This window comes from Syngnathus acus, chromosome 2, assembly GCF_901709675.1.
Source record: "Syngnathus acus chromosome 2, fSynAcu1.2, whole genome shotgun sequence".
NCBI classification, from domain to species: Eukaryota; Metazoa; Chordata; class Actinopteri; order Syngnathiformes; family Syngnathidae; genus Syngnathus; species Syngnathus acus.
In genome coordinates this window covers 19,703,804-19,718,784 of record NC_051088.1, presented here as the reverse complement: position 1 = coordinate 19,718,784, position 14,981 = coordinate 19,703,804, and the positions used below count along the sequence as shown (strand labels likewise).

The window sequence follows — 14,981 nt, the reverse complement described above, 5'->3', positions numbered from 1 at the left end:
ACATTTTGTGTTCAAGAGAGATCAGTTTGACAGGCTGTTGAGCAACAGGCATCTGTATTGAAGGAAAAATAGCATGACTGTGCTATCGCTCGGGATGAGGTGGGGGAAGGAGGGCTTTGGACAACCGTGTTTTCAGTCTAAATCAAACACTAACCTCTTGTTGGATTAAATATACAAATTATTTGCTACACCAATGCACATCTTCTAATGTGGTTTGGGGTTTTGCCGGCGTTAGTAAGAAAACTATAGATTTGACCAAGGTGAAGCATTTCTTTGAAACTAGGTTTTTTGTATTTCCTGTTTTTTTTTTTTAATGACAGTCTGCAAGCAGACTGACAAAGCTTGCCAGTCTAGCATCTCTGCAAAAAGGTAGAATAGCAAAATGTTTTTCTTGGCAAGTTGGAAAACAGTGACTGAGCAATAAATTGGAATTGGAAGATATTAGGCTATCTCCTTGCAAGCATTATGATCTTGGATAAGGGGGGGGGGGGTATTTTGTTCCCTAGCAGTTGAAGTCAGTTTAATTAATTCCAGTCACATGCACATTGCTGTCAACATAATTTTCATTATTATCACACTGGTATTTGCATCCCCAAAGAGAGCTTTTGCTTATCTTAGCACACGCAAGTCTATTGTCACTGTTTGCTCGGAGGAATTACAATGAAGATACCACCAGTATTTTAAAATTGACTAATATGAGATTGTGCTCTCTACCATAAAAAAAGATTGTGCCCTCATAGCTGAGGTCAGAAAATTAATATAGCCTCAAGGGTGGCTTTTATTATCAGACATTGCTATACATGAAGCCCAAATATTACATTTCAATTAATGGAGGTCTCTTAAAAAATGAATGATGTAAAAAATTGTGTCATTGTCCTTGATTGATTGAAATTCACAATCAATTAATCAACAGTTATGGGGTTTAAATATTTTAATACCGATTTAAATGGCAGAAGAACTTGGAAAGTTCTGTAATTCCACAGCAAAACTGAGAATCAAACACCAACGGTCAATAGCAGTGATGTGTATTAGGAGCCATCTCATGTTCAATTGAAAGAACCACATATAATTGCCAATTACAAATTGTCCAAGACTAATTGTTAATTAGTCACTGACTGCAGGAGCTGAATGCTCGCGGCAGGAAGAGCTCTCAGAGGAGAGTCAAAGAATAGTGGAGAAAATGAGAGACAGCAGGAAAAAGAGTTATATCTGCACACACGGATCAGCTGCTCAAAACACAGGCACATTTTAGTGCCAATCTTATATTCAAAAGTTATCCGTAAGCCGTTTTTTGTTTGTTTGTTTCTGTAACACACACACACACACACACACACACACTGAATATCCCGCTGTGTAAGAACTATCATAGACAAAAGGGAATTTAGTTGATCATGTTCTGAATCTTTAAGGCGGAACATCAAATATTCATGTCCCTGATAATAAACTTGCTGCTTTCTGTTTAATTTCCCTGCTGAGAATACACAACAGCAGCCACCCTTTGTCATCCCCCTAGCCAAATCGGTCTTTGTCTTTTTCTTGTCCAGCCATGAGTAATGCACTTTCTTGAACTCCTTAATTTTCTTCACGTGTCTATATCCTGTTTGCTTCAAAATGTACGTATCCTCTGGGGAATTTTGCCAGAACCCCCACCTGATTTTACCTAGATAAGTCCAAGCACTGATCTTGATTGTTTTGCATAATACATATGAATAATTCAGTGGCTGCAATACCTTCTCTTGTTGGGATTTTCCCAGGAAGTACAGTCGCTCTGAAATCCCCTTCTTGTCGATCAGCGCAACAAGTCAGCGCACCGCACTTCCTATTTCACTATCGTTGCTAGCATGCTTCAAGGCTCACCAAAGATCATTGGTAGGAGACAAGTGAGGACAATGTGTCTGATTGTCAGATACCAGTCAGTGTGTAATATTATTTGAGAAAATCTGTTTGTAATTAGTACACTGTATTTTTAAGTCAAAGTCACAGACAATATGACCAGTAAACAAGCTGAGTCGCATTCGTTCAATGAAAGCCTTGAGCGAATGACACCTTCTGCAACAATTGCACAAAAATGAATCAGTACAGTATTGAATCAAAATGATATTGCCATCACTACTGGCTTACTGCTTGAGACAGATCTGCCCTAAAGGGAGCCAATTTCCCCATTGCAATAAAAATGCTGTCAAAATATATGTATTCATTATGTATTGGATCTAAATGGTATTTTAATGAAAGCACGTCACGGTCAACTTATTAAGACACCTTGAAAGTGTTTTAAAGTATGCATCAAAGTATAATATGAGGCCTGAAAATATCTTCCACTTGGCATGCCAAAAGTGATAAAGTACAGGTCAGGAAATGCAACTGCCATTCTAAAACTAAACTATCTGCTTGGTGGAATCGGGGCTCTAAATCTATCCTGAACCATAAGTAATTAATAACAGCACATGCAAGTAGAAAAAAATATGCTTGTTGTGAATGCATCTTACAATGGCTAGAAAATAGATTCTGATTTCCACCTTGCCCTCTCACAGGAGTACCAAATCGATATCATCTTTGCCCAGACTTGGGTGGATACACGCCTCCGTTATAACAGCAGCAGCATGCGGATTCTCACTCTCAACAGGTACTCCATTATTGCCTGAGTCAACAATCTCACATGGTTTTTGGAAGCCTTCAGTCATGGAGCAAATTGGCTGATTGGCTTCAAACCTTGCATAGAAGTCTGAGGTATCCTCTCTCTCTGTCTGCCAGTAACATGGTGGGCTTGATCTGGCTGCCCGACACCATCTTCAGGAATTCCAAGACTGCAGACTCTCACTGGATAACAACACCCAATCAGCTTCTCCGTATCCGAAACAATGGAAAGATTCTCTACACGCTGAGGTGAGAGCTGTGTGTGTGGGTTACAGTCTTAACCTTAGAATCTTTTGTCCTTGACGTGCCATTTAAATTATGAATGTCCACGTCTGACTTGAAGGCTATTATTTGAATCAATATGTTGTGGATTTCAAAGGACAACTTGTGCAAACACAAGTGCGAATGACTGTTAGTCGAGGCGCGTTCTGCTCCATTTAATGAAGACAACAGTCAATCCAACATACATTCTCCTCAGACACTTTATTCATAGTGTTTGCTTTCAAGCTGACAAATATTGCTAATTGTGTGAGAGGCAGTGTTTGTCCAGACCGCATGCCTTCTTTCTTTTGGTTCTGATTCCGCTCACACTTTGAGCCATTACTTGCTGACGCTCATCGAAGCATGCAAAGAGAATCACTGAAACGTCCATGTTATTCTATTATTCAGGTTAAGGGTTGCTGTAACAGTCTTTCCCAGTTGATTTAAGGTGAGAGGTGAGACATTGCACCGCTGGACGTATCACCTGTCAACCATATTGATTGGGTCAATGACTGGAAATGAGCCTGCTTCTGCTATGTGAACTAGTACACTAGCAATGCCCCAAGTCATATATTGTTAAATCAAAAGCTGCCTGATGGTGCCAATCAAAATTGACCATTTTAATTATTTTTTTTGTAAAGTTGTGTTTTTGATTCTGCTATTGCACTGGATCAAGTTATATCTAGATTATTCCACAAATATATTCGATGATATAGTTTACAGAGGATGGTTAATAACATAGTGGGTGAAATGTCAACACTTTCCAGCTTCTTTCAGATGTTGGGACAAATGTGCTAGCTGTTCACACCTCAGCTCCATATTTGGGCTTTCTGGCACATCAGTTATTGCAGAAAGTAAATCTGCAAGTTGGGAAGTCAGCAATGTGCACTTACCACAGAGAAAAGCGGGATGCGGGCTGCTCGCTGTTCTGATTGAGGCACCACTTTGGTGCATATTTTACATGGCACAGAGCTGTCAGGCAACTCACATCATTACGTTGCGTGGCAATAAGTTCTTTTCAGGCAATTGACTGAAGAACAGGACGTGACTTGAGTGAGCGATGTGTCTTTCTACTTTTCTCTGTCTGTCTCTTTAGAATGACCATCAACGCTGAGTGTCAGTTGCAGCTCCATAATTTCCCAATGGACGAGCACTCGTGTCCTCTCGTCTTTTCCAGTTGTGAGTACTGACAGTCACAAGCCCACAGACACATGAGCTGACACTTACGTTTATAGGAATGTAACAAGGCGTCTGTAACCCCTAACCTTCCCATACCCTCATGTAATTGATCCATAGGATAAAATGGAAGTCAAGTCCGCAAAATTTTCATTGTAACAATATTGTCTCTGCAGCCCAACTAGTTGAAACACAGTGTTCTGGTTAATGGTCTGGTTAAAAATTTGTTTTGGGTTGACTTACCCTTTAAGACAGGGAAAAGTTTGGGAAGGTAGCAGACAGTTCTGCCTCTCAGTGGCTTGCAACAGTCATAAGAGAGATCAAAAGATGCAGATGATGATTTTGCAAGCCAAAATGAGGAGCGCAGCTGCTGTATCTCCAAATCCATAACCGACTAGTAATGTGCTTGATGCTGGAGCCTCGCACAACTGTTTATTTAGATGTGTGGTTTAGGAGGTGGTTGCTCCCCGCTGAATCAAATATGATTAAATTAATTTCAGGTAACCACTTGAGGCAACACCAGCTGTGCTGTGTGTACCTGAAGTCAAGCAGCAGGTGTTTCCATGCAAAAATGACAAATTAATATGAATTAAGAACCCTGACCTTGAACAAATCTACTGTAAAAGAAATCGGAAACATATTTATTAATATCAAGGCATAAATTAAATGTTTGCAGTTCAAATGAATAGATGACTGACTCATTTTCCATTTGATTTTTTTTTTCAATCACTACCAGACTCTGTTTTATATCTTTCCTTCACAGAAAACTCATAACTGTGCTTAATACTGGATTTTTAAATCAGCGTATGATCTCCCTTGTAATTAAAGAACAACGGAAATTGCATTTGGAGAAGCTGCTCGCTCTGCCACTTTTTTTTTTTCATAGACCAACAGAGCCTCTGTTTCTAGAGAAGTAACCATAAACACCTTGACACACACATGCATACATGCTATATTGTTTTTTTGTTTTTTTTTTCTTTTTCAAAAATGATTACAAGTGATCGTTGAGCTGATCTATACAGGTCCTCAAATCACAGACATGGCTGCGGTCACACTGAAGAGCTCCTACTGTGTCAATTATATACTGCCCACATATACTCTCATTCGCTTTAGGTACTGTACAATATGACAACCAAGCGCACATTGATTGAGGGTCAGAAGCTAATTTGCCTGCAGGTAAGAGATCATGTGTCATTCTGTCACCTTTCAGTACTACTCCGCCTGTCTTTTAGCAGCGGGGAATGGGATAATGAACATTTCCAACACAACTGTAGTAATTTCTTTCGGTGAAGCTGACATTTTATGTACTTCGCATGCCAGCAGGTCTACATATATTTATTTATATATTTACAAGGTAGGCAGACAACTGCCCCTCCATCTGAAACCCTTTTAGATTGTACGATGTGATGATTACGTATTTCGCTCATGTGCTCTTTGTCTATAATTTAAAATGGCGAGGCACAAATACATGCTAATTTTTAGCTATATGATTTTTTTTTTTAAATCTATTTTCGGATATTCATTGCTTGTGTTTTGAAGCCTGAAGGTACAGAAGACAATGTGTGCATAGTATTCTTCGTTCTTGTGATGAGTAAGTAGTGTTATCCCAATTTACATGCATGCAAACCCTATATTATGATTATCCATTGCCTGTTTTACCAAAGTGGTTTGAGTCAAGTGTTTAAGTGACGTTTGTCTCTAAAACTTTGGCTATTTGGCGATGGTCGAATTAGTGCAATTTGGGTCTTCAAATGAAGAGCGCCAAGCAGAGCTGCTGTGAGTCGCAGCTGAATTTACTTTCCCATTTGGATGGATAAATAGATGGATGACTATGGATGGTATAGATTGGTGGATTAGAGCAAAGGAAAACTAGTTAATTCTTTTTTTTTACTAAGATTGTGCTGTACTGGCGTCTTCAAGAGCTCTAACATAGCTCTGTTATTTTCTGTGTTTTTTGCTCTGACTAGTCAGGTGTGATTCTTTTTGTCTAATATATGGACTGTTCCTGCGTTTTGGCCGTGACATTCCCTCGATGGATTGATTTCTGTGCATGATGTTAGCGCCTTCTCAGCACCATGCGTGTGGTAGCACTGATTTTGATGGAAGGAATGTCTGCACTATTTGACTGTTGCCATTTGACGGCCACGGGGCTGTGTTGGGCAGCATCATTCACGGCCCTGTTTTGTTTGGGGAATATGTCAGCGCTGTTGGTAGGTCTACATTGCCGTAGCTGAAGGATGGCTGGTTGGAGCTGAAGATAAAGACATAGGAGCAACGCGGAGCGTGGAGGTGTGCCTCGAAATGATTTGAAATCGAAGCCAATCTACTATATGGGACAGGAGACCTGAACCATCCTCTCTTAGTCTCTCTATTTGTCAATGCACAACGGATAATTGTTTATCTTGAAAACCTAGCGGAAGCAGATAGCTTTGATCCACTTTGAATCTCTCCTCCCCTCAAGGGAGGGATAGCTTTGTTTGTATTGTTGCCAATGTTTTATGTGCTATTTTCCATGGTAAAGTTATTTTATGTTTTTGTAAAGCGCTTGGTTATGTCAAAAGCCTTTGTGAAAGCGCCATATAAATAAAGATGTATTGTATTGTATCTAATGGAAGACCATTGTCTTAATGAGCGTACAAGGACTCGCTCTCCTCTAGCTCATTATTGCTGTCACTCATTTCCCCACGTTACATCTCATCGACCCAAGCTCAGCCTCCCTGTCAGATGCAGATTCATTTTGATATATTTCTGTAGCGTGCATTAGGCGTGCCTCTGACTTGGAGCTTAAATAGTTGGATCCACACCAACTCAGGCTGGTGCAGTCCCAACTAAGTTGTTACATGAACTGGAGAGGTGAGGGTGGGTTTGAATTTTGGGTCAGACCCTCCTGTTTGGTGTATATCCCTTGCTTGTGCGAGTTTTCTCTCTTTGAACATCCTCTCACATCTCAAAAACATTCACATTTGGTTAATTAAGGTTTCTAAATTGTCTTTTGTGAGTGTGAATACTTGTTCAGCCTTATGTCGTCTGATTGACCAAACCAGGGTTTACCCTGCCTCTTGTCCAAAATCAGCCGGGATAGGGCTCCACCTCACTCTCGTACTTAAAGAGGTCAAGCGATACAAAAAATTAATTGGATGTAGAAATGTAACTTGCCCCACACTGACTTCCTGATCATTTTAGTCATTGTTATTTTAAACGCATGTCATATGATCACACTAACGTTAACATCAGCTCTAGCATGAACACAAGTGGTGTCCTGGCTGGTCGAACATTATAATATTAGAACATTCAAGGCTATCTGGGCCACCGACTCTCTCTCTCTCTCTCTCTCTCTCTCTCTCTCTCTCTCTCTCTCTCTCTCTCTCTCTCTCTCTCTCTCTCGCTCTCCGGTGTCCTCCTTCCAGCAATCTAAAAGAGCATATGTGTTGTTTCTAGATGGCTACCCACGAGATGAAATTATATACAAGTGGCGAAGAAACTCAGTGGAGACATCGGACCAGAAATACTGGAGACTCTACCAGTTTGACTTCATGGGGCTCAGAAACACCACTGATGTACTGACCACGACTGCAGGTACAAAAGAAGCAAAAGCGTGCTGACCCCATTTCATACATCTGAACCTCACCTATGGCTTCATGGCAGTTGCCCTATGTGATGGAGACTGGTGTCGTGGCTTCAAGCCTGAAGGGGAAAAAGGGATATTAATCACCAATAATAGAGATGAACCGTAAAGTTAAATTATTCAGTTCTTTTCACTTTGTGATGATGTTGTTCCTGCTTGTTGTTTGGGGGCGGCAGTTGTAATGTTGTCACTCCAATAGGTGCTACTAATTACACCCTCGACTAGCTTCACGTAGGCCGGTGCCCAATTCATTTGTAATGGTGGTTTAAAAAGCTGATTATGCTGAGCACTATGAATGAGGGGTATCGGGTCCACAACATGACAAGGTTATTGTAAACCCCTTTTTAGCTTGCTGATGAACCACACTGATCCTACTTTCACTTTCCAAGAGCTTCCTTTATGAATGTTCTCTTTTGTCACCAGTATTAACTGAAAAATCAGTAAATGAACAAGTATGCAATTGGATGCGAAGAGCATAAAGCGGAGCAATATTTAATCCAAATGCCTGATTCTGATTCCGTGGGATAAAAGAGTAAAAACATCGTATAGAAGGGCAACATATCACAATTAGAGCCTGTGTAATTTGACAGGAGCACTGTATAAGTGTCAGGACATGTTGAATGGCCCCTTTAAAGGTTAACGTTAAATCACATCGCGATAGAACTCAGACTGACATCACAGCTTCTTAGATTTTTTTCTCTACGAAAAAGAAATACACAATCCTTCTCTTTTTCATTTTGAAAAACAAAATGTAATAGTAAATATTCTTGGGGAAACTACAGTTTGCACACAAACATGCTACTCAGCCCCAATGTACACATGAGGCAACTCGGCCCCAATGTACACATGAGCTCATTGGTGGGGGTAACTAAATGATGACAGATGAGCGCTGTCATCCTTATGGCTGCCTTGGCTCTTGCTGTATTTTTACAACACACTCACTCATTGTCCTTTGGAGATATAGTGATCCCTCGCCACTTCGTGCTTCACCTTTCGCGAATGCAGTACTTGGCGGATTTATAAGTGACGGGAGAACGGCGTTTAATACATGCTAAGGGGTAAGTTTGTTTAAAAAAAAAAGATTTAGACTACATGCACACTGCATCTCAATTCAGATTATTTTGCCCATATGTGACCAGTCAGATATTTTTTGACAATCTGAACGGCTCAACAGAGCGAAAGGAAGGAAGATTGACTTTTGATAGGCCGTGGATCTGAAAATTTGGAATAAGTAACTTCCGGCTTGAACACAAAGCATTAAGTAGACATTTGTATTCATAGCAATACAATAATTATAATTCAGTAATTCAGTGACATAGACTTTTTTTTTAATTTGGCACAGCAATGCATGAAATGGATCAAACATCCTCCCCTCATTCCCCCAAAAACTATTTCCACCTCACCAATTCACCAATTGCTCCTCTGTGGCTATGAAATATCTGCGAGATAGGCCTGTGGCGCCTGCTCAATGGACCACATTTAGTACTTCCACAAACACTACGTTGCGAGTGACGTCTTTTTCTTCTGTGCATTGGGGGTGCATATGTTCACACATCAGAAAAACTGAAGTTGCATTTAACATGGAATGTGAACACTTACACACACACACAAAAAAAATCTGATCACACCCAAAAATGACAAATTAGGCATTAAGACATGTGGTGTGAACGTAGCCTTAGACTTCACCTCACATAAATGTATTTTTGAATAAAATATCTAATACAGGCCAACTTTCTTTACTTGTCACAATTAACTATTAATGTAGTAAAGCTGCAACATTTATAAAGTACATTGTTCATAAATATAACAAATCTGGCGACCTCCTGCAGTCCCAGACTCTGGTGGGACTTTCTCTTTTAAGCTTAAATGCACACTGTACTGCAATCCATGTTTTTTTAACTTAGTGTTGACAACAGACCTTGTTGTTTTCAGCTAACACAACCTCACAATAATGACTATATTTCCAGCTTGAAAATGCAAATTTCCCTCAGTTTAGGGAGTCTGGTATGGACACATGATGATTCATGAAGACACCAAAAACATCACGACACATTCATGACATCACTACCTCAGATAAGAATGTGATTTTTTTTTTTTTTATCGATTCTTTCTCAAAGCTTCAAACTGGAGACAGTTAATTGAAAATGTGCACCTTTTACAGTAACACATATGTTACTTAACACACGGTTGCCAATTATTGTGTTTCTTTTTAATTTTTTTGTCCTGTTCCATTTCACATCTTGCTCTTTTTTTTCCTTCTCCCACTTCATTGTGTTAGGTTTAGTGAGTAGAGTGGCGAGAATCACTGCCGTTTAAGTCCAACATGTTGACCAAGCTTGAGGATGTTTCAGTTTGGATGACAAATAAATGGTCTTGTGCATTAGGATGAAACAAAATTTATAGTTAGAAAAGTAATCTTAGTTGTTTCATATTACCTTGAGACATAACTCTTTCATTCCGGAATACTTCAGGCAGTTTAAAACTTCAAGGTGCTTAAGCTTTCATCAACTGACAGATAAAAATAAAGGTAGTTTAGGGGTGGTGTTTACCAGGTAGTAACTCATCCCAAGTCCCCAACTAACATTGCATTACTTTTAGAACTTGGGGCAGCACACCCGAAATAGTGCTCAAGGCAAGGCTCGCAGCAGACAATTGTCACAGTGGACTGAAGTGATCCAGACACAAGGAAAAGTAAATTATAAAAGACATTTTGTCATGGGACACGTGGCATGATTCCTTCCTGTGACTAGCTCCAAATTAGCTTTTAGATCATTCAGAAGCTTTAAAATGGCATTGCTGAACATATGTCGTAATACTTTATGTTGGAGAAGACCCCCGACGCCTCTCCTCATGCCTACGCCTACGTACTTGTATGATTGGTCCCATTCAGAGGAACTATTTAAAGACTCAAAATCAGCCCTTTGATAAATCACATTGCGCCAGCTAAATCAATCAAAATTAACTGCAGAAATGTTTGGTGGATGCAATCTTGGGTGCGCCTGTTTAGTTCACCAACTTTTCGACTCTTTTATGTAAACAATGACTGTGCTTGTTTTTGTACATGCTGGTAGAACTCCAAATTAAACTGTTTGTAGCAGACAGTCCTATCTTGTGCAAATGAGCCCCCCGCTCCATCTGTATTGCAACATCAATCAGAACTACGACTTTTCATTACCATGACGAAGAGGGGTGAAGCTGAGTCAGGAAAAAAAACTGCAAAATGTCCCATTGATGCTGTCACTTTAATCATCTAGTATACGTACATTGTCATGATGTGGTTTATCACAACTATAGACATCATTTTCAAGTGACAAATGTCTTCTAATTTCCTTCCAACAGGAGACTATGTGTTGATGACAGTATACTTTGACCTCAGCAGAAGGATGGGCTACTTCACCATTCAGACTTACATCCCGTGTATCCTGACTGTGGTCCTGTCCTGGGTCTCCTTCTGGATCAAGAGTGACGCCACGCCGGCGAGGACAGCCTTGGGTAAGCTGCACATGTGGTGCAACTGGGCATTATGAATAACTTTTTTTGTTTTTAAAACTTGCTACCCATCAGTGACACTTGCTTTTCCACAAGCATTAATAATTTATTTTACTTGCATGATTAAGTGTCCTGCATGCTGACACTTTGTTTGTTGCTGTCTTTTGGATGATGAGTTCTGCCTGGAAGTCTTATTGTGGTAAGTGACTTCATTATGCCTGCATGTTTGTGCATATCCACAATATGTTCACAAATTCCAAAGGGATAACACAAGTTGTATTCTAGCAAGTCACTGAAAAAAGATGAACACTGCAATTACAAATCCAGACCATTATATTGTGAATCTGTGTATATTATAAATACTGTATTCCTTCAATAAATCAATATTGGTGGGGAGGGATTAACAGATATATGAGCATATAAAATGTAAAAATCAAGTACGAAAAATCGTTAGTCATTGCACTCCAAATACACCAAAAAAATGTCAAACTGAATCAAGTAATCTTGACGCCACGTGCTTCAGTTATCATAATTAGATTTACTGTGGCGCATTTTCCATTTCATTTAATCAATTAGATTGATGGCATGTGCAGTAATCATACCAGTAAGCGTAAATTTATTGTAACCAGAGTAATTATTTGGCAAAAAATCTTTAGTCCACTGAGTTCCCAGTGCCCCTAATCAAGCGCTGTCACAGAAATTCTGTTAAAACTTCCCTACGGCAATAAAGACAGTATACTGGACTTAGGTCTGTCGAGATTAAAAGGAAAAAAAATCACGTCATGCACTGTCTGCTGTTAGCGCATTCCATGAGGCATCCCTGTTATGATTGTTTTTTTCTTTTCACCTCAAACTGTAGTGTCATAATACAAAACGTTTTATGTTTTGCTGAGCTACTACCGCCCATAACGTTAGGCAAGATGGCAAATCACTTGAGCTATAAACGTCAAAATGTTGTTGTCACCGTGGGATAGTGGGAACGTAATTTCGATTTCTTTGTGTCTTGGCATGTGAAGAAATTGACAATAAAGCAGACTTTGACTTTGTGTGCCTGCCTCTCAGGCCCCCCACACACGGGTATTTCTAAATGAATTTTTGATGAGTTTTTGACCTGTCTGTAAGCAAACATTCTTTTTGTGAGGACGCCGTGTTTCAGTGGTAGACTTGTTGTTTACCAACTCAGATGTTGATGGATTGATTCACAGCCATTGTGCCCATGTCCATGTATGTGTCTTTGAACAAAACCCTAAACCCCTGGTTTCTCCTGATGGTATGTTGTCAATGGAAAAAAATGAAGAAGTGAAGCGCTTTGAGTAGAAAAGCACAATATTTATATAATTTATTTTAAAAAATATTTTATAATTTACCATTTACAAAATTAAAAAAATTAAAAAAAACAAGTTTTTAGAAAGTCAGACCTAACTGTGTTTCCTTTATTTGTGGACATTTTTATTTACTTACCATGTCCACTTTAAACACCTTATGTGTGGCGGACATTTTGTGCTGCAAATGTACTACCTGTGTATGCGTGGACATAATAGCTTCAGTCAACCCGTCTTTCAGGCACAATGAAAGGCAGCAAATGCTCCCAGCGTATAGGCGGTGTTGTGATACACGGCCACTTTCTGAGAAAGGCTTGTGATCACTTCCAACGAACACAACAAACAGGCAGCACCAGGAAGCGAGTGTCCCACCCCTGATAAACACCCCCATTCAACTCAGCGACACAAAGTCATTTACCCTGCCTTCTCTGGTTCACCGCCTCCATTTTCAAGTGATGTCTGAGAGCTGATCTCGAGGCCAGAGGGCAAGAGGGGAGATAAGAGGAAGAAAAGGCAGACATAAAACAAGGATGCCAAACAAAGTGGGACCCGAAATGTCAGTAAGAAGGAGGAGGCCAACACTCAAATGAGGAAGGCAATGCTACAGAATCCCATCCTGAGCAGCAGCGCTTAAAATGGTAGTGCCGCCAGGTGGCATTTGCAAAGAGCTGTCACTCAGCCACTCCTCATCCAGGCAGGACATTTGGGGAGCAGAAGGTTGGGAGTAGGAGAGGCGAGCTGGGGTTGATTCTTGTTAGAGCTCAATCTGTGCAGCTCAGATGGAGTTTCGAGCTATAGGGCCTATGATGGGAAATCACACAGCTCGTGACTCTAGTAAAGAATGAGGAAATTAAGGAACTGTAGAGTTAAATGAAATAGTCCAAGACAAATCGATCAACATGCTATCGTGACAACTACAACTAGTTTCGCTACTGTGAGACATAAACACATATTGATGTTTAAGGTGCCATGCAATATGTATCGTATATTTTAAAATATGTCTCTTATCTTTGATATCCTTTCTGGTTTATCCTGTCTAATTTAGATAGATTTGACATGATCTGGGTTGGCAATGAGCAGGAGGCAGTTTTTCAAGCTATTGTTATTGGTCTGAAACAACGGTGTTATATTCACTATGTAAATAAGCTGTGCTCCAATTGAGTCTCTGTTGTCCTTAATTTAATTTGCCAGTGTACGTGCTACAAATACATTTGTGAGTTTTAAATCACGCAGCCACACACAATGTAGGCTACACACACATTGCTCTGAGCTGGGCACGGGAACTGTGACTGACAATTGTGCCGACAGCCTGGTCCCCCTGGGGAAAAAAAAAATTCCCACCTCCATGGTGATGCCCAGCGACCTTGCGGCCATTAAGCAAGCATTTTGAGTGGCTGAGCACTGCAATGTGAGCGGGATTGTTCTCCTGCTGATTCTCGATGTACTGGATGCTCTCATTGAAAACATAAATAATATCGGTACACCCCCATGGTGACGAACCCACCAGAAGAAACTGATACAGTTCAGATGATACGGTGCAAATGTAGAGGAAAAAAGGCTCAACATTAAAAAAAAAAAGCATTGGTCGATAAAATTAAATCTGACACATGATCAAGTTTCGGCACAGCCTTCATCAGATAATCTATCTAAGGTTTCCCAAGAAGAGCCATCATTCACACAAACGCTTTTCAGAGGCAACATGTCAAAAGAAAGCTGACAGCGCTCCTCTAGGGAAGAGATGGCAGAGATAAACTTTGGCGGTATCGGCCCTTCAAACTGGACTGCAAGGGTTTTTTTTTTCTTTCAAACACAGGTGATCACGTGTTTCACAGCAAAAAAAAAAACCTACTTTTCTAGAGTCAACACATTAATGTATAGCCCAGTAAACTGCCTTAAAGAAGTGAATGATCATGGCAGGGTCAGTGGAAATAATGCCAGACTGAATGCATAGCAGATGTGGCTTTAAATCACCTTTAATCAGATTAAACTACGCTTGACAAAACTGGCCAGTTGCATGTTATAAACACCATTAGCGAAAACGAGGCCAGCAATGAGGAGCAGCATTTTATATGTGTGAAATTGTCAGTATTTTTGAGAAGGGTTTCTATGTAGAACACAAAAATGGAGTGAAATTGAAGTGAATTGAGCGGTGATATCCTCTATGTTTGAAATGTGAAAAAACAGAGGAAATAAATCAGTTCCAGAGTCAAACTGTTGCGATCATGACATCAGTGTTTTTTATATCTGATGACATGATTTGAAGATTGTGTTTGACCTGACCTATTTTTCACTTAAACTCATTCTTCATTGGCGATGACAGCACCAAAATGAACACAGAAGTCTTAAGTCTACCATTTTAAAGAAAAATGCAACCAATCAAGTTGGGAGATAACGATATAAAACTCACTAGCAAAGGTTGCAAGCAAATGTTTTGTAACCAGTGCAATCGACATCTATTCCAAAAAGGCTTTGAG

The 14,981-nt window shown here is 40.0% G+C and overlaps 1 protein-coding gene across 2 annotated transcripts in view; it reads left to right on the top strand.

Annotated features, from left to right (window-relative positions):
* LOC119133027 (gamma-aminobutyric acid receptor subunit gamma-3-like) overlaps positions 1-14,981 on the top strand; it is a 50,201-nt gene that overhangs the window by 27,700 nt on the left and 7,520 nt on the right. For both annotated transcript variants that reach the window (XM_037268664.1, XM_037268656.1), the window contains exons 4-8: positions 2,532-2,623; positions 2,752-2,883; positions 3,992-4,074; positions 7,510-7,647; positions 11,036-11,188. In XM_037268664.1, the coding sequence (XP_037124559.1) occupies positions 2,532-2,623; positions 2,752-2,883; positions 3,992-4,074; positions 7,510-7,647; positions 11,036-11,188 (598 nt within the window). The remainder of the gene's footprint in view (positions 1-2,531; positions 2,624-2,751; positions 2,884-3,991; positions 4,075-7,509; positions 7,648-11,035; positions 11,189-14,981) is intronic.